This window comes from Manduca sexta, chromosome 27 (assembly GCF_014839805.1).
Source record: "Manduca sexta isolate Smith_Timp_Sample1 chromosome 27, JHU_Msex_v1.0, whole genome shotgun sequence".
In the NCBI taxonomy this organism is placed as follows: Eukaryota; Metazoa; Arthropoda; class Insecta; order Lepidoptera; family Sphingidae; genus Manduca; species Manduca sexta.
The window spans coordinates 13910302-13930792 of record NC_051141.1 but is presented as its reverse complement, the minus strand read 5'-3'; the positions used below and the strand labels follow the sequence as shown (position 1 = coordinate 13930792).

The window sequence follows — 20491 nt, the reverse complement described above, 5'->3', positions numbered from 1 at the left end:
CGCGGGCGTTTTGACTAATCCATTTGATTATATTCTGACACGGTTTACGATTTACTATTTACATCAACAAGACTTAGGATTTACTTTGTCGATTAAAGTTTATTGAATATTCGTGTTTTAACACAGTGCCCTGCCTTTAGTTAAAAATTATAATCGAACTATTCGAAATGTTCTGGAATATTTGAAAATCTCGGTATATAAATAACTACACTAATACGAATAGATTACATTTTAACATTATAACTAAGACAATATTATAATTTTTCGACACTCTAATGTCAGATATTATATTAAGAGCGTAAAGGTTTCAGTGTGGATCCGAGGTATCGTTATGTCATGTAGAACACACCCTCCAAGAATTACAATAAATATGACGAATTTGACTAACCTTATTCTATTTTAATTCTTGCTGCAATCTCACGTTATCCGTCCGCAGTGATCACTCTTGTTTACGTCGATAATAACTTTAAATCCTTCAGATAATTTAAAAAAAATCCCGAGTTCTACTTTATTTTTCAATTCTGTATTATTCTTGAAGCAATGGAGAAGAAAGTAAACCGTAGATAATTTCCAAAGCTTGTCGTTCTACGTGCCACTGATTACAACGAGCTTTCATGGCGCCCATAGTGACTAGGAAAAGTGTGACACATATTCATGTGGCGAACCCGCTCTTTCATTTTTGTTTCTACCGAGCTCTCATAGGCGTTAGTATTACTCAAAGTTATTTTGTAAATTACGACAAAAAATGTTGTACTAGTACATTTTTATTATAAATTCGTTGAAATTATATTTTGGTTAAAACATGCTATTTTGTTAAACGTGGTATATTATTTACAAGCGCAAATTAATAGGTTATACATTTTATGCAATTTACTCTCGGGTTTTCGGATATTCGGTATGAATTCATAATTATACCCATAATAAGTATCAACTTCTGTCTATTTTGTATGTTATGAAGCTAGGCGTGTTTTTACGTATGCAAATGTAATAATTTCTGTTAATATAGGTATTTTCAAGTCCATGAAGTATAAAAGTGGTTTAAGTGTAAAATTCTCCTATGTTTTACTGTATTTTTAGTATCACTTTCCACAATTAAGGAAATAAAAAAAACTGGGTTATCGAAATAATAATATTAACTAAAGTCTTGTGTCAAACGGTCCTATATTCAATTACATCCACGTTTTAATATAAACTCAGCTAAGTCATCTTTTGTAAAGAAAAAAAAGACCAACAATTTCCGATGAGAAAAAGCTTAAGTTGAAACATAACTTTTATTTTATTGTACACATGCGTGGCAAAGCACGTTTCTCAGACTCAAAACATATATCGCCATTTCGAGAACTATACGTGTTTAAAAATAAAATAATTCATTTCGCGCGAATCGTCTTATGCAACGTCTACCCACACCGAGCTGTTTATATCTTAAGGATTTTTATGGATTAAAAATGTCTGGTACGACAGCACTGAATTTTAAACTTTGTAATTTTAATTAATTGAAATTTTGTCTTATTTAAAAAATATACCTAGTATAAAAACATTGGCTTTCACCAAAAGACAAAGGACAATCATTTATTTAAAAAAAAATATGTGTTGTTTGAAGTATTTTAACCTGTGTAATTATTAATTTACTTTCTTCTTTGAAACCTTTATCATTTTTGTCCTAAGTGTTGACAGGAATGTAGTAAAATTATCATCACAGCTGGAAAACAAAACTCACTCGTGAGGCAAAACAATAAATAATAAATATATGTACGCGGATTATCACTAAATATATTGGTTTTTCCTCTTTAATGTTGTACATTTATCGAACTTCATATTATTATTAAATATGAAATAAATAAACAATAATAACTATCGCATAATACAATAATACATTTACAGTCAGCATGTAAAATTCTGTAAGGTAAAGTTTCATTTAAAAGGCCATTGTATACCATGCGTTACTTATCAACCGGTAAAGTAAATAATTAATTGCCTTGTTTCCAATTATTGATTCATGCAGACCATCATTTTGTATTTATCAATCAGGTTAATTTGCACACACAAATATTTTTATATTACTCCTTTCCAAAAGTTTACTTATATAAATATTATCGCAGGAAATGGACCTCGTATAATGAATGCTATGGTCGTATAAAGTAGCGTTATTAGTGATGTAATATTGATTAAACCGTGGTTGCCATTGGAATGCACTTTTCATGTAGCCACGGACTAACACCACGTGATTATAAATATTACGGTTGGACTATCGCTTACTGACAAAAAAACGGACAACTGCTGGTTTAGCCCCACGCGCCAGAGGTATAAAAATCTAATTCTTTTTTTGTTATTAAAATAGACATACTCTATGGATTTTAGTTTTTTTTTTATACGTCTCGGTGATATCTCGAATTCCATCCCTGGGTCGGACCCTGATGACTTTTTCTACTCAGTAAGCAACAAGCCAGTCTTAAATTTGTGCCCAATATGGCGATAGTCTCATTCCCTTTTACATAATTGGATGGAATAGGCACAACGAATGGAAGGTGCACCAATTGCACCTCTGCCTACGCATTCGGGGATAGAAAGCGTGAGTGCTTGTTTGTGTTATTTATATGTGCTGAGAGACATTGTTTCTTGATAAATTTCATAAATTTAGGCCAACCCTAAAGTATTTGATTTCATTGTGAAAATGCAAAATATTCGACATAAACAGTCACAACTTTTGATCGCGTTGACTCGCAAGTTTGATTTAATGTGATAATAGACACCTCGTAATATTTTTCCCTAACTTTAGTACCAGTAACCTCATTAATATTACTAATAGGTAAATAGGAAGATTTAAATGGTTTTTATTTTTGGCAAATCGCGTGACTTTCGCGGCAGTCGTGACGGAGTCTAATTTATACTCGAAACAACTTAGTAAAAACAAGTCAAAGAAAAATGTCAATGTTCATACAAAGAAAGTCTTATAATGCAATACGATCATAAATTTGTTATTTATGCAATAATTACTTGCTATCCTATTTTGATCTCATTGTGTATCATAACGAAATTAGTTATAGGTAGGTATAAATTGAAAATGCCAATTTTAATAACGTAGTCTAAAGTTTAAAACCTATTTGTAAATATCAATTTTCTTTGAATTGATGTATCTGTTATAAAAATATACTCTATGATGATAGGTCTATTGAAATGTCTTTCCTTGTATCTTTCTTACCAATAAGTTAGAGACTCTCAATGAACTTTTTAGATTGACAATTATTAAAAGAATATACGGCGTAGCATATAATTGAACGCCGCCTAAGCAAACAAAATGTCATATTTTCTAAATTTAATACAATATATGTTGTGATACACAAAATCTGATCTTAGTGGGTCATTAAGAGGCATTTTATCTCCTTGATAACACTAAAATCCTTATCAGTCTGAGCAAACCGTGACGTCACCCTTATCGTGCGATAATGATACCTTATTTTTTTAGGTTCTTGTCAAACACATTTTTCAGTGTTGAATGTATCTTGAAGGTAATATGTCATGTTCTTGTATTTTTTAAGTTTATGTATTAATAAATTTTTGCCTGGTTAGGTTTATAAGTACGAAGTTTAAACAGGACTATCTTTAATTTTTCTAATAAAAATCTGTTTTAAAGTGGATACAATAGCGATTTTGCAAAACGCCTGACATTTCTTTTAAAATCAAACCCGTAATCCTTCTCAGCGCACGGCTCTCCAGTTGCTGTACCATCGGGGTCTTTAACCTTTAACACTAGATAGTTTTGACGTGAGCTAAGTCATTATGTAGAGCAAGGGCATTTCGGTCGTGCCAGCGTTAGGAGAGATCCCGTTAGTCACTTCCCAATCACGAACAAAAAGAAAGTTACTGTTGCAAATGCAGCTTCGAAACATCCATCATTAGTAAGATTACATATTGAATAATGGTTAGACATTAGATTATCGTATATATATATAGGGAAAGTGATATATATATATATATATATATATAGATATATATATATATATATATATATATATATATATATATATATATATATATATATATATATATATATATATATATATATATATATATATCACTTTCCCTATATATATATATACGATAATCTAATGTCTAACCATTATTCAATATGTAATCTATATATATAATCTATATATATATATATATAATCTATATATATATATATATATATATATATATATATATATATATATCACTTTCCCACGTGAAAAATGTAGTAGTCGTAGATCATTAAAAGTATAGGTGAACAAATAAGAAGGTTTTCGTTCATTTCGTTTATAAATTATTTAAACTCGATCAAACTTGAAGTTCACAGTTCACAACCGCATTCAAGAAATTTTTTCCAATACACATGCATATTTTAAACACATATGGTCTTCATAAAAGGACTTTTTGAATCATTTCTATTTATAAACAATTATGAATCGTGAAAATACCTTCCTCATCTATGAATGTTCATGTACAACCAAAAACTTTTAGTCTCAATTCCGTAAACCCTACAGTGTTTGTTAAAATTACAGTTAAGGTATATTATCGAGTTGGACACTCGTTTGGCCACTTTTAAGTGAAGTTTCACGTGTCAGCTTATTTGAAGCTGGATATAAAACTAAATGAGACCTACGTTTCACAAACATAAACAAACTGATATCCAGTTTCACAGCTCACAAAGAAGATTGAAACTGCAATAAAATTCGTTGTGATTTAAAGTTCGTGACTGATGCCTTCGTGACGTAAGAATGCACACTAGGAATCAAATGGCTCACAAAGCCTTATTACCAGAAAAAATAGGAACCAGAAATAGAAAAAGGCGTTAACATTCATGAACTTTTCACTTTGCTCTTGGAAAAAATCAGTCTATGGCTGTCCCATGTATCGATAGCAAAATTAAATTAATGCTTGAATCTTAAGCAAACGAAGTGACTACGCCTATAATAGCGAAGTTACCGTAAAATTTATTTTATTGAAATAATTATATACATAACATACACCATTTTTTACTCCTCTTGAATATGAGACCTAAACATGTTCGTACAACGACGCAAACAAATTTGTAAAAAAATCAAATATTATGTAATAGCATTCCTTAATCAAATCAAGCTAGTAGAGTAGGTACATGTTTACTTTTCGACGTCGGACAAAAATTGTTGATTTACGTCACAAATGACATCACTATCTAGATATAACGATAACTCTCGTTTGTGTAAAATGTTTCATGTTGTACGTAAATACTTGATATGTCGGTACTGTCATGCTGGTTCATAACAATAAGAACATAACTGTAATATATGTATTTTTATGTTACATCTAAGTTCATCATGTGTTACATTTATTGTGCTAAAGATTGTCCTAAAAATGCAAAATATTAATAAGAAACTGAGTACATCTGGACCTTCTGTGCTTTTACTTCTGTAAATAAGCAATTTAAAAAGAATTATTATTCGTTTTTCATTCATTGATTTATTCCGTATTTCTCAATTTCGTTTAATCGTTTATAATCTTTTAATAATAATAAGGTTGTCCAACAGTCTTCGACATATAGCACTCATTACCAAATATAAAATGTAGTCGACTTTGACCCAACGTTTTTCGGACGACAGCTCGTTACATTATTTATTGACTGTTTAAAAGAACAATAAAGTGACGAATACCGACATCGTTTTTAATTAAAATAAGCTCAAAAAACGAACGAGCTGAAATCATCAAAAAGGCAATATGTCGCGGCAAGCGTGCGTTATCAGACGAAATCTCACCTGTCCGCGGTGTAGTGGCGAAGGCGCGCAATAAAAGCAAAGTTTTATAAACTAATGACAGCTGTCACCGTGACAGATGTGTTGGGCTGTAAAAGTGGAGCGTGTTTAATCGACACAAAGACTGATGACCGATCATACAAATGTACTTATTGCTCTTCATGATAATTTTTCTGTCAACATCAATTTTGATTATGAAGTGCATTTTAATTGCATCTTCTTAAAACATAATATGTATGATATAATAATGTTATACACATATTAACTCGCGCGTGCTTGCCTGGGGACAGTGAGGCTTGTAAGTTGCAACTAATATGACCTAGGTTTAGCGAAGCTATTGATGTCCCATGATGTGATGATAAATCTATCCTAATGGCAGGTATGCGTTCCAGTTTTTAATAAGTCGCGTTCGTTTTTCAAAGACTCACACATGTGATGTTCCGTGCTAGGATCGAATGCAGGACTGCACCAGTTTAACACCTTAATGTTATTTTTACGCCAATAACCCGATGCATATATTATTTCCCAAAAGTGCTGTGTGAACCATTGTCGATAATGCAGAAACTTGCTTAATAATAAAATGCTAAAATATGAATGTATCATTAAATGTAACAAAATATTCAAATATCTAGTTTAAGCTTAGAATTAAATACTTTACGAGATAACACCGACCGAAATTATGTTCAATTAGGTTCGAATAACGCAGTCTATTCGCATAAAGCCGCAAAACATCTTTCAAACGGCAACGGCTTTATTTATATCTATTTTTATTTTGGCTGCGGAAATATACATTAAATGTGACCTAATGTCCGATTATTCATACCTAGTTGATACAAAATATTTTTTGCACAAAATAAATCTTTTTTGACACTGTAGGCGAGCATTGCATCCGACAAAAGTGTAATAAACGTCCACCTTGTTTATATACTACCGTGTACAGTGTCAAACTGTAGTGGAACAACATGGGTACAGGCCTGCCAATTTACACGTTTGCTAAATAGCCTTTGATTGAACGTACTCTGTGTGGGAACTGAAAAAATAAACTAAAAAGCACTGGATATTGTTGTGAAACACGAACTTTGTACAGTATTCGAGCTCGTCGACTAAAGCCGAGGGAAAATAAATGGTACAACACCGGTCCCTTTTAAAATGAGAAGTCAAAGGAGGGCGTGGATGCCCCTTCTTGTGGCGGTCGCTTGTGTGTTGCAGTCACACGCGCAGTACATCAGGCGTGAGTATACATATTTTGACCCAGTGCAATTTATATTATTTGTGTCCTATTTCATATTAATTCTTAACTTCTAAACTCTCTCCTCTTTTACTGTACCTTGTACCCATTCCAGTAATTTTTTCATTGCCCCTTGTCTAAAATTTTTGAATAGCAATCCTTCCAAACGTTTGTTTTAAAACGAAAAAATAGTAACCAACGCAATAAAATTGGAGTATCTATCACAGTTTTGTATTGTTTTGTTTCTTTATTTCCCAACTCTGTTAGGCAGTTTTAATGAACTCGTTGGTAGTCATCTGAATATAAACGCTATGCCTTTTTTTATTGGATATATTCATCATTATTTCAATTATAAACTTTGGAAAGGTGTCTTACTCATATACATTTTTTGAAAATTTCATCCTCTACAAAAGTTGACAGTTATTTTATAATCACAAATTAAACACCTATTCAGTTGGAGTTAAGGACCTTTTAGGGCGTGTATTCAAATGATACAACTTGTGCTTAAGTACTTCGACATACTTAAAATGGGTAAAGATATCAAATCAAATCAAATCAAATCAATTTATTTTACATAAAACATGGTATAAATTATGATGTTAAATATCTTACATGTGCAACATGTTTCACCGTTTCAACGGTATGCAAAAAAATTATATACGTACTTATAATTAGAGAACGAAGTTAGGCAAATTACCTATTATTAATATATCTATTCCCTTTTAGGTGTAGTTTACTCATACAAATTACATGATTTTCTATACATAATATTATTATATTATATCTAACTATAAAACCCATGTTCATCTGGGGTTACTATTATATTACTATATATCTTTACATTCCAAAAATTTTTAATTGTATAGAAACATTTATCTATGAGCCATTTCTTTAATCTATTAATAAATAAGGTAAAAGGTAGTTCACGTAAGGTTTTCGGTATTTTATTATATATTTGAATGGTCATACAACCGGTATTTCTTTTATACAGAGTGGTTGACATTGAATTTAGTTTTAGCTTAGTTGGATCTCTGATAGTGTATTTATTATTTTGACATACTTTTTCAAACAACTCAGAATGTTTTTTGACAAATATACCAATTTCTAATATATATATTGAAGTTAGAGTGAGCAGTTTTAATTTTCTGAACAGTGGTTTGCATGAATCTAGTGGTGCGACCCCGCATATTGCCCGGAGACACTTTTTTTGTGCTACGAACACCCTACCTATATCTGTTGAGTTTCCCCATAACAATATGCCGTATCGTAGTATGGATCCGACATATCCATGATACGCCATTAAGGCAGTTTTTTCACTAGCTAGTTTTCTTATTTTTCTGAGTCCGTATACAAATCTGTTTATTTTGGTACAAGTTGTTTTAATATGAGCTTTCCAGTTGCAGTTTTCGTCTAGTGTGATACCTAAAAATTTTACTTCATTTACTTCATTAATTTCTTGGTTATAATAATTTATTTTTAAACTATTAGTCTTGTTATTGTAATTTTTAATTGAATTATTTTTTGTCTTATTTATGTTAGCAGTTAGGTTGTTATCATCTAACCACTTTGATATATTTTCTATTGTATTATTTAAGGTTTGTGTATAGTCAAAATTATTATCATCTTGTGTAATTACTACTGAAATATCATCCGCGAATAATGTACATTTATGTCTAGTTGCCTTCGGAATATCATTTATATATATTAAAATCAATAGAGGTCCTAGAACACTACCCTGGGGACACCGAATTTATTTTCCCTATAAGTGGACCTGTGTGACGTAGTCATTAAATTCGAGTCAACATGGGTAATCTCCACACATTGCTTTCGATGACTCAGGTAACTGTCAATCCATTCCAACGCCTTCCCTCTAATGCCATATAAGTCACATTTTCGCAGCAATATTTGATGGTCGACAAAATCGAAAGCACTGGACATATCAAAAATACCGCTGATACACGTTTTCTTTTATCTAGAGATTTGGTCACAGTGTTTATTATAGAGAAGGCCGCTAGTGTGGTAGACTTGTTTTTGGAATCCATTTTGTTCTTTTGTTAAAATATTATGTTTATTTAGGAATGTGGTAATACGGGCGTGCATTATTTTTTCAAATATTTTGAGAATACTGGAATTAGCGTAATGGGACGATAATTGTTTACTTTTTCTTTATTGTCTCTTTTGTGTACTGGCTTAACTACGGACATTTTCATTTTTCGGGAAAAACGCCGTTTTCAAAGGAAAGGTTTACAATATAGCAAAGTATTGATGAGAGCTCGCTATTACATCGTTTTATTATTTTAGTTGATATTGCATCATAACCTACGGCGTTTGTAGTTCTTAACGACACAATAGTTTTTAATATTTCATACTCGGTGCAAGGCCTTAAGAAAATAGTAGAGTCAACAGTGTTAATTAATTTGTAGTTAGGAGTATGTATTTTAGGTTTATTTGTTTTTGTAATATAAAAATCATTGAATGTATTTGCAATGTCTATTGGATTCGATATTAATCGTTCATTATGAATGATCTCTTTTATATTTTTATTATTTTGTGTACTATTTAGTTTGTCGCCAATTATGTCCCAAGTTGCTTTACATTTATTTGTAGAAATAATAATAAAATAGTTTGTAGAGAGTAGAGACTACATCTTATACTTTGCGAGTTTTTATATATAAATTAACTACCGCACAAATAGGCATTAAACATCTTTTGCGTTTACAACATTGAAGCCGAAAAAAAATATTTTCTGAGATTTCGCCCCGCCTCCGCGCCTCCCCCGCTCGGATACAATTTGCGAGCACATTACGTCGTCTCTAACTGCAAGATTATTGTGTTTTGTGACCAAGAGAGAGATGGAACGGGCCACAAAACGACTGATTGTGCCCCGCCCACCACCGACCACATTCATGTAAAATATGTTACAAAGATGTAGACATGCCACGAAATTCACTTAACAGCATTAAGTTTTAACTTAGTCTTACTGTTAATTTAACGCAATATTCACCTTAATATATTTATATTATGGAAACGTAAAAATGTCTAATTTAATAAATATGTTATTTAGCCTCCAAAGTTGCGTTTAAATATATTGTAAATGATTAATAAATGCGTATCTATTAAAGAATTTAGATATTATTAGCTTTTGCTTGCAGCTTCGCCCGCGTGATGGAGTTCCGGTAAAATATTTTTTCCAGCTTACTTGATGTGTATCGTTATATTATGACCAAATTACACAAAATAATTATAAATTGTAGCCCATGTGTTATTTTGATGTACAACCAATATTACTATTAAGTTTCATATAAATCCGTTCACTAGTTTTTTCATGAAAGAGGAACAAAGATACATACATCCATACATCCACAAATCCTCACAAATTTTCGCATTTATAATATTACTAGGGTATGTGTAAATTGTAGCTGACATTTTTATCATAGCATGTGTTTTAGGTATAGAATTCTTATATTGACTTAAAATGTAGCCAGTAGGTATTGTTTTTAGTTATATTATATTAAATAATAATATCAGCCCTATAACATATACTGTCCCACTGCTGGGCACAGGCCTCTTTTACTATCGAGAGGGATTAGTCCTGAGTCAACCACGCTGGCCCAGTGCAGGTTCGCAGATTTCACATACCTACGCTTAAAATTCTTGGAGTATTTCTCGGGTATGCAGATTTCCTCACGATCTATCACCACTAAAGCAAGCAATAATTTACAAAGTATACACAGATAACTTTAGAAAATTCAAAGACGTGTGTCCTTGGGTTCTGAACCTGCGGCCATTTATCTCGGCAGGCCATTCCACTCTTAACTAGGCTATCGCCGTTTTAGATGGGTTTTCTTGAATATCTTTGATAGTTGTACGGAATTATATTTTTACTAAAATAAATATGTTTTAATATTACATCAATCCCCTCCAATATATTTCACGATAAAAATCTACTTCGTGGCCAAATAATATTGCGATTAGTGGATACTGTTTTATTTTATCTTTTTGGCAAAATTGGAAATGAGTTGGGATTTATTCACGTGTTGTGTGGATGAATGTTTGTATTAACATACAACTAAGTAAAACAACATTGACCGTGTCCTAAGACACCTAAGTAGTGTAATTCGATTTACAAGTCGAGAGAAGACTAAAGGTTATTCTGTTTACGATACAGATAGTAAGCCATTTACTTACTTGAATTTATGTTGTTTTTAATAGACGTCATTATTTCGGTTCCATTTTTATTCACGATAAAACTTTTATCCCTGAATTGTTATTATTAAATAACATTGTGTAAAAAATTATTTGTCCGTTATTCGTTTCCTTTGAGATCTCTATCTAGGTATGCCGACACCATATCCGATCTAATTTTGAAGAAGTTTTTATAATTACTGTAAAACCACTTTAAAGCAGTGCAATAAACAAGCCACTTACCTTCATCTTGTAAAAGACACCGTTTACAAATAAAGACCTGCCTTTCAGACTTGGAAAAGCAAACTAGGCAGACCATTTTAAAGCAATGCAATAAATAAGCCTTTTATCTGCAACTTGTAAATGACACCATTAACAAATTAAAAGCTGCCTTTCAAAGTCAGATTAGAGTTTCAGACTTCCTTCTTATTTATTTTTTTGTATAAGTAGTGTTTATTTTTACCACTCAACCCTCAACCTCTAAGAACTCGTGGGCGCCTTCTTAAGGACATTAAGGTTGACATTGCGTCCTTAGGCAAAATGTCTCGCTTTTTTGTCAGTAGCGTCCTGCGCGATGCCACTTAGCGGCCTGTCTCCGTACTCCATCATAGGGCTCATAAATCCCTGCGCATTGAAAGAGTTTCTTTTCTGCCAAAACTAAAATTCTATGTTCTCGCTTATGATGTCACAGTAAAATGAATTTTATTTCTTGTAAAACATAATTATTTGTGCCCCTAATTGGTCAGCGGTCTAAAAGCATTAAACTTAATCCATACTAAATACCATATTGAAGAATTTGTTTGAACGAGTTAATCTCAAGATCTATTGTTTCGAATTGTTTTTTTTTTTTAGTGTTGAATAGCTCATTTATCGAGGAAACTTGTAAAATAATAGGAGCAAAGCATCAATAAAAACTGTTGAAACGGGAAATATTTATACCTTTTGAGAGCTTCCGTTGCGTGCGCTCAGTAAACGATTAAAGTTACGTAACAATAATGTATGATGGAATTAGTCTTTTAAAAAAACTCTCAATATATATAATAAAACAAAGTCCGTCGCCGCATCTGTCGACCTGTCTGGATGCAATAAACTCAAAAACTAGTCAACAAATTTCGATAAAATTTGGTATATTTCAAGACCCCGAGAAAGACACAGGATACTTACTTACTTATTATGTCGGGAAAATATATAGCGGGACTTCTCAAACTATCACGCGTGCGAAGCCGCGAGCAAATGCTATATTATTGTGATTACAGTAAGTAATTTATATAAGAATAGAGATAGATACTACATTCATTATAAATAAGTTTTATGATTTGAATAATCGAAATACGTTATAAAAATAGGTATTTATTTGAGAAAATGAATAAAATGATGTTTATTTTTTGGCTATTCTAGAGAGCATCAACTCTGTGGCGCGAGATCAAATCCAAAGTAAGATTTGATTAAAACACGCCCACCAAGCGCGAAATACTAAATACATTATATGCTGCAAGCGGAAAACCAAATATTACATTATTTGTTTTAATTAAATATTAAAATGAGTCTTTGTTTTGATTGTCTTAATACAAGGGTGATTTAAAAACAAAAAAATTGCGAAATTACAGAAGTATCTAAAACATCGATAAATTTAAAATTGGTATTTTTATGGAAATTGCCACATAGGGTTAATCAAATTAGTTTAATTGGTCAAATTTAATTAATCAAATTGGTTTAACAAAGGATTTGAATGAGTCTTTTTGTGTTTGGTTTCGTATAACTTAGAAATGGTCCCATTTTAATTATTTTCCTATAGGACGTAGAAATTTAGAGATGCAGAGACGAACTCTTCAAAATCAAAAAGAATTTTGATGATCCTTTTTGTATTAGGCCCAATTAAGATCTATTTTTAACTAACATTCTTTTCTAACAAAATTTTTAAAGAGACTTCAGAAACCAAAAAAATATCTAACTTATATATTGTAAATATTTTTATTGAGTCTGTGCCTAATTAATACGTGCCATAAAAAAGTTGTGGATTTTATGAAAAGACTTGCATCAATTGAGTTTGGTACACAAAGCGATTATTTACTAACAAGTCCTATTTAATAGCCTAAGAAAATTCAAAAATACGATGCAATAATAAAAAGTCGATTAGGGTTGATTATAATTGGTTGAAGACCTTAATCGAGTCTCCCAACAGGTGGATCTTAAAATGAACATGGACAAAACGAAGATCATGTCGAATCGGATTTGGGGGCTCGACTCTCGAAGTTGTAGACGAATATGTCTGTTTAGGACAAGTGGTCCGGCAGGTCCAACTTCGAGAGAGAGGTCAATCGTCGAATCCAACTCGGTTGGGCAGCGTTCGGGAAACTTCGCAACGTCTTGTCGTCCAAAATACCTCAGTGCCTTAAGTCGAAAGTCTTCGATAGTTGTGTGTTACCAGTGATAACATACGGCACCGAGATGTGGCCTCTCACTATGGGCCTCATTAGGAGGCTCAAGGTCACTCAACAAGCTATGGAGAGGGCTATGCTCGGTATTTCCCTACGAGATCGAATCAGAAATGAGGAGATCCGTAGGAGAACAAAGGTTACCGTCATAGCCCATAGGATTAGCAAGTTGAAGTGGCAGTGGGCCGGGCATATAGCTCGAAGAACCGATGGCCGTTGGACTCGAAAGGTTCTAGAGTGGCGGCCACGTACAGGCAAGAGGAATGTCGGACGCCCGCCTACAAGGTGGACGGACGACCTGCCTAGGGTATCAGGAAGTCTCTGGATGCAGGCCGCTTCCAACAGGTCGACGTGGAGATCCTTGGGGGAGGCCTATGTTCAGCAGTGGACTTCCTGTGGCTGAAATGATGATGATAATTGGTGATCAAAAGTTATACCTTATCAAAATAAATTGTATGTGATACGAAATTAACAAGGTCTAGTAGTGCAGGTCTAGTATTATTATTTTAACAAAACGGCTACTTTGAAATCGGTGCTTCCGCTTCGTTATGAACGACAATTACTCAGTTTTAATTTTATGATGGCCTTGATGACGAAATTGAAGCAGACGGCCACTAGTCAATAATAAAAGCTTACTCATCCTGCTATCGAACCGTGAATAATTAAATCAGAACCAGGTTATAGTCCCAGATTTATATACAGGGCGGACATTTGGGTCATGGCGGCTGCATATTATTATCGTTTACATGGCCCACGAATGTGATGAAAGCGTAATTTTAATGTCAGACATATGGGATTATTGTTACAATAGTTGTAAGCTTCTAAGATGGCATACGGTCCGATTTTATATATGACAAAAGGAACTATCAAGGTTTGCTATAACTACAGACGGAATTATATACATTTGGATATTTGGCTATTTTCGCTGAATTTTACATGTAATATCTAAAATCAGAGTTTGGTGCATATTTTCACTATGCGCTCGCTATTTAGGCGATATTATATTATTATTTTTTTATAAAAATAACCAATAATTGAAATACATATAAGACTCCTTCGGTGGCGTAGTTGGACGCGGTAATGCTCTGAGATCGTGGATGCGAATCTTGGGTCGGGAAAAGTGATATCTTTGGGCTCACTATCAGTTCGGAGTTCGGTCAGTCCGGTCTCTTACAACTTATAAAGTATATGTATAATACGAAAAGACGAAGAGAAGTTTAGTGTATATTAATTCGTTTCAATAATAATAAATTATTGTGAAATCAGTTGGTTATTGGCTAGAATTAAGTGTTAATTTTGAATATTTCATTGCATCAATAATTAAACTCATTAGTGGTTAAAGTAGTGTTAATTAAATAAGCTTTATCCTAAAATCTAATGCATAGTAGATATTATATATTTAAGCCTATATAGTGTAAACTCCAGTCCTGTACAGTGAACACCATGGTATTCTACATGGTGTGTGCTACCATGGTAGCAATTACGACCAAACCCCTCGCTGGGCACAGACTTGCTTGTAGTAGGCATTTACAAAAACGATACCTAAGTCTTACGGATTTCCACTTATTTTGCTTTATTAGCATTATAGTGTTATTGGTAATAAAACGAAATTACGCAATAGCGATTTTCCTGCCTTGTTATTATTCAGCCAACTTTTTATGTGATACAGTCAGTAATTTGGTCTCAAAATTCAAATAAATCATCACTTAGATGGTTAATATAGTTTTCAAAGACTATATTTGTTGTAATTTTTTGATTGATTGGACAAAAAATGCAATTTTGTCTTTGTATAGTAAACCATCAAACAGTTTTAGTCCCCGGGTTGGAGCCCGTTTATAACATTATGTGACTCCAAACAAATATTATCTCGTGACTTTCATCACACTAATTTTACATAGACACTACAACCACAGCAGTATTCATACACAATTACTTGGTATGAATTACCCCTGCACCTGTATGAACGAGTCGAAAACAAAGCGCTCCTTGTCACTTATCAAAATCTCTTAGGGTATAATTAAAAGCATCTGCAGAGCTGTATATCCATCTATTCGGTATTGAAAGATCTCCTTGTCCAGTGAAATGTACATCTGGAAATCGTTTGTGTATCCAGTTAGGATTGCGTTATGATGTATCTTTTTTTATACTACTAATTGACGAGTATCGAGAGTCGAGAAGAACTTGTTCGCCTTGTGGTCAGCGCCACGAATGGCCATAAACAGTCGCGAAGACACGCACTGTTTGGTGTTGCTCTACATATTAAACTGCTTAAAATTATATATTAGCTCTCATGATGCCTATTAGGTTATAACTAGTGTTGCCAGACGTCCCGTATTTACTGGGATGTTCCATATTTTAGGCACGTTTTATAATATCTCGGCGGGACATACTCTGTCCCGTAAAACGATTAATATACGATTGACAAGTATTCACGCACGCAACGTTCCCATTTTAGCATACATATCAATACGACTCTTTTTTAAATAAATGTTATCAAAAGCGAGTATATACATACCTGTTTTTAATTATGATTGTAATTGTATTGATTGTTACAAATATGTTAAAACTGATTCGATCCTCGGAAAAATATTTTAAAACATTAAAAAAATGTTACATAATAATTTTGTTCCTTATTTGTCCAGGCTAAAAACAGAAGCCCCCTATTTTTTGCCCATTTAAGCATTTGTCCTTTATAGACTGAAAAAATAATCTGGCAACCCTAGTTATAACAATGCCTGTTAAGACGGAACATAGCTAGCATCGCGTTGCTAACGGTTGAACGTAGATATATTACTCAAAGAGATCTGATAAATCTCACAGTGTCCAAATAGGGGATCATCCCAATACGCTTTGCTTTAGGACATAATTTAGCATTCTCCTGACGCCGGAACCCTAGTGTTTACGTCCTTTCACGGGACGCGGCTCGGTTCAGCTCTCGTCATTGATCTAGGGCCAGGAAATTCTTTCACCTTATGGTATATTATAGACTATTAATCCTCTATTAGCGAACTGCACTGAGAAATTAGCATTATATTTCGATGGTGTTTTAGTTGGTTAAAATAAATTTTCGTATTGTTTATTATTTGATATTAGTTACTGGAGAGATTGGGAAGGTAACGCCGCAAGAAAATAATAATGCAAACCGATATCATGGTATACTAAGAAAAGTAACTGAGGTTCCTTTCGGAGCAAACAGCCTTGAGCATTCGTGCTTAATATTGATGGCGCACGAGTCACGGGTGGCAGATTTACAAACAATTTCTTTTAAAACTGTGCTTATTTTTGAATATTTTAAAATATTCAAGGGCCGAAGGCACGGTTACCCCAACATAACTGCTTGGTCGCCCCCCATGAAGGCTGGGCGGTAGTAATAAAGTACATTTGCGCGAAACAAAAAAATATGTAGGTATCATGAATTTCGAGTAGATACCACTTAAAATTACGGTTAGCGCAGCGTTTTGCAGAGGAAAACCTTTTAATGCAATCCTCCTACGTATAAGAGTGACATAGGCGAGAAATTACATACTTACTACTTTACTATCATAGCGTTAAGAATATATAGTGTGGTTTTATTTAATCCATAGTCATTTCTGCAGAAAAACACGTAAGGTTATTTAATTAAATTATTTTTTAAATTCTATATCGTGTGGCAATAATATATTGCTATTCCGAAAACTGATTAACCCCCCTGAAGAAAAAATATTATATTTATATGTAACAATTATTCAATATTAAATTGTTAATGTCTTTCATTAAACCGAATTCAATTGATTTCCAGGTGTCATTTAATGTGATCGTGTAATTATAATAATATGATATCAGTATTTTTGGTAATTTCATAAATACTATACCAAATTAAACCTTTGATAAATTCGGACAATCGGGCATATTTAGATTTCGTGGGGAATTCCAAAAGAAGTTTGTCGGACCCGCCGATAGCACTTATGATAGTCACAGTTAGTTTAGGGCGAACTTTAACATTGGCTAGTCCAAATTCTAATTACGATCAGGTCACACTTGCCAAGAATAGATCGTTGAGACACTGAATCGTATGACTGCCGGTGCTTCGGGCTAGCCATATAAATATATTCTATAATTATTTATTAACCGGTTATTATTTTTAAACTGCATATTACAATCCAATATTTCCCTTCCTTCCTTACGATAGTATCTATATTCATATTACCTACAATATACTTAATTCAATATTTGAACTATATAAAGAATATAATAATAAAATCGTTACTTTAATTGATCATGTCCATGTCTGGATTGTGTTAATTTATTTGTGAACAAAGCAAAAAAAATACAATTACAATAAGATACGTCAACAGTAATTGTGACTTCAGCTTGATTATACTTTAATAATGTGCACGTAGTATGTATACATTCATCAAATCTTCATCCGTAAAATCGCAGTACTGAATTCCTCACTTTGTAATATACTTAGTATATCCAAATATTAAAAAGCGCAGTAGTCGAGGTGTCAGAGTGCAAAAGTGACAACACATAAGTAGTTTATTAACGCGGTATACTGCTGCGTATGGAAAAAGGGCTAAGCACGGGACGTTTTACAAAGGCCGCATGAATATTGAATAGGCCATCTTATGAGATCAATTACTTCGTGACCGGGAGTCGAGATCACTCGCTCCGGTGGCTTATAGCTTCCTCAATGAAACTCAACTTTATTTGCGGAGTTGCATCTGATTCCTACAGAGCAAACGATACGATTTTAAGGTCATCAGGACGAACTCAAATATTGCTTTATTTAACAACTCATTATGATACCTATTATCAATGGATTGTCTATTGCGACTGCCTTTTTTTACCACTTTTCGAGCTACGAGCATTTTGGGGCTCGTGTTTATTTCAAGGTTAACTTATCCCTGACTTCCTTCGATAAATAACAGTAAAAATATATTGAAATCTGTAGAAATTAGGTTGTAAATATTCCGGTTCCTTAGAGAGAATATGTTATTTCAACAGAACTGATAAAATATGTGACTTCCCGCTAACATTACTATCAAGCGGACATAACACACCCAGAGAAGTTTTTATACATTTTGAAACATTTATTATGTTTTAAAATAATGTTTATACGTCAATATATAAACATAATATTTTTAATGATACCAGTAAATAATTATAAATGTAGTTGTTTTGTTAATATTGTCCACAAGTAATTTTCTTCACACAGACGGTCTTCACTCCACAAATAGTCGCATTGTTATTATTTAAATCATTCCTGCCGTGGCTTACGTGTGTCAATTGCATACCTCTAATGTACCTCTATATTTTAAAAAACTTGTTCGTGAATTCTAGACAGACACAAGGGTATTGACCGCCTTATGTCGCGGACTTGTAAAAAACAACTGGTCAATATACACAATAATATTTTTAGAAATAAAATAAAATCACCTGCATAATTAAGTAAAATGAGGTAATAAACTTATTTTCCTTATAGCAAACATGTTTAAAAAGTTGCTTTTAGATTTAATATTTTGTAGAAAAAGACACGCTGTTGCTTTTTGAATATGAGAAGTTTGAATAATTTAAGTGTTTTTATTGGCGCATCAGATTTAATCGGTCATCCTAAGCCGACTAACTAGCAGCAAAAGCAACTTTGTCATTTTAATTTGTCTTATGATAATAATATTAATATTAGCCTTGTATTATATACTGACGCATACCTGCGCACGGGCCTGCTCTAGTACTGAGAGGTATTAGGCCTTAGTCTTAACAACCTCGAAATTCCTATTGAGAATTGTTCACGGGTGTGCACGATGGTTTTGTCACTATTTTTTCCTTCACCGACAGCAACGATAATTCACAAAGAAAACACACATTATTTTAGAAAAATCGGAGGTTGTGCGGATGCGGATATTCGTCGCGGCAGTCCGTAGTATTCTGTTTATTTTAAAATTATATTGACATGGACCACCATGATATCGCAAACATGTTGTAGGATGACAATAGATTTAAATATTAAAGGGAGCTGTTGTAATATTTGTAAATCATTAGAGAACCCTGAGAATACGCAATCATGTAATATGCAATACATCTTGGCTTTGGCGTAACTCTGAACATGTCTTTCGGGACAACTTTGTATTGTACATATAACCTGCGATAGGACAATGAATTATGTAAAACAGTAATGTTTTGAGGATTAATAGTTTTCTTTAATATTTCATAAGATTAACTACTGATAGTTTTAAAGTTTCAACATGTGGATATCAAGAGTTTTTAATTATACTCATTTCATATTATCGCATTGGATGTTTAATATTTATAAAAGACTAGCTGACACGACAGACTTTGTCCTGTCTTAACTATGAATTTGCAGCACACATTCTGTCAATCGCTGAAATTAACTTTTCTTAAATTTTCTAACGTTCTGCTCAGCTTCCTTAATCTTTTTCTTTCATAAGATCTTTCTCCTGATAATAACAAACACAACAAAAAAAATAGTGAAATCGGTCCAGCCGTTCACGCGTGATGGCGTGACCAAGGGAAATAGGGATTCATTTTTATATATGTAGATTACTTGTGTCAATTAAAATTTATAGAATTTACATAGTAAATACGAAGTATAAAATATATTTTGACAATTAATTAAAGCACTATAACGTTTATACCAGCATTTAGGCCAGCGTGGTGGATAAGGCCTATTCCCTCTCAGTAGTAGAGGAAGCCCAAGCTCAGCAGTGGGCAAGTATATAATACAGGGCTGATATTATTATATTATTAGTAACGTTTATACAACATTACAACTCAGTAACGTATTAGTTATCATAAAGAGACGCTGTGGTTAATCTTTCGTGAAGCTGACGGCTCGTTTGGCTAAAATTAGGATGAATAAAAATGCACTTGTATTTACA

At 33.0% G+C, this 20491-nt stretch overlaps 1 protein-coding gene across 29 annotated transcripts in view; it reads left to right on the top strand.

Moving 5' to 3' along the window:
• Positions 1 to 20491, top strand: part of LOC115455742 (basement membrane-specific heparan sulfate proteoglycan core protein) — a 204384-nt gene that overhangs the window by 118248 nt on the left and 65645 nt on the right. For 2 of the 29 annotated variants that reach the window (XM_037444105.1, XM_037444098.1), the window contains exon 2: positions 6853 to 6996. The exons of the other annotated variants lie outside the window; for them this stretch is intronic. In XM_037444105.1, the coding sequence (XP_037300002.1) occupies positions 6915 to 6996 (82 nt within the window). In that variant the 5' untranslated portion in view covers positions 6853 to 6914. The remainder of the gene's footprint in view (positions 1 to 6852; positions 6997 to 20491) is intronic. 29 annotated transcript variants of the gene reach the window in all.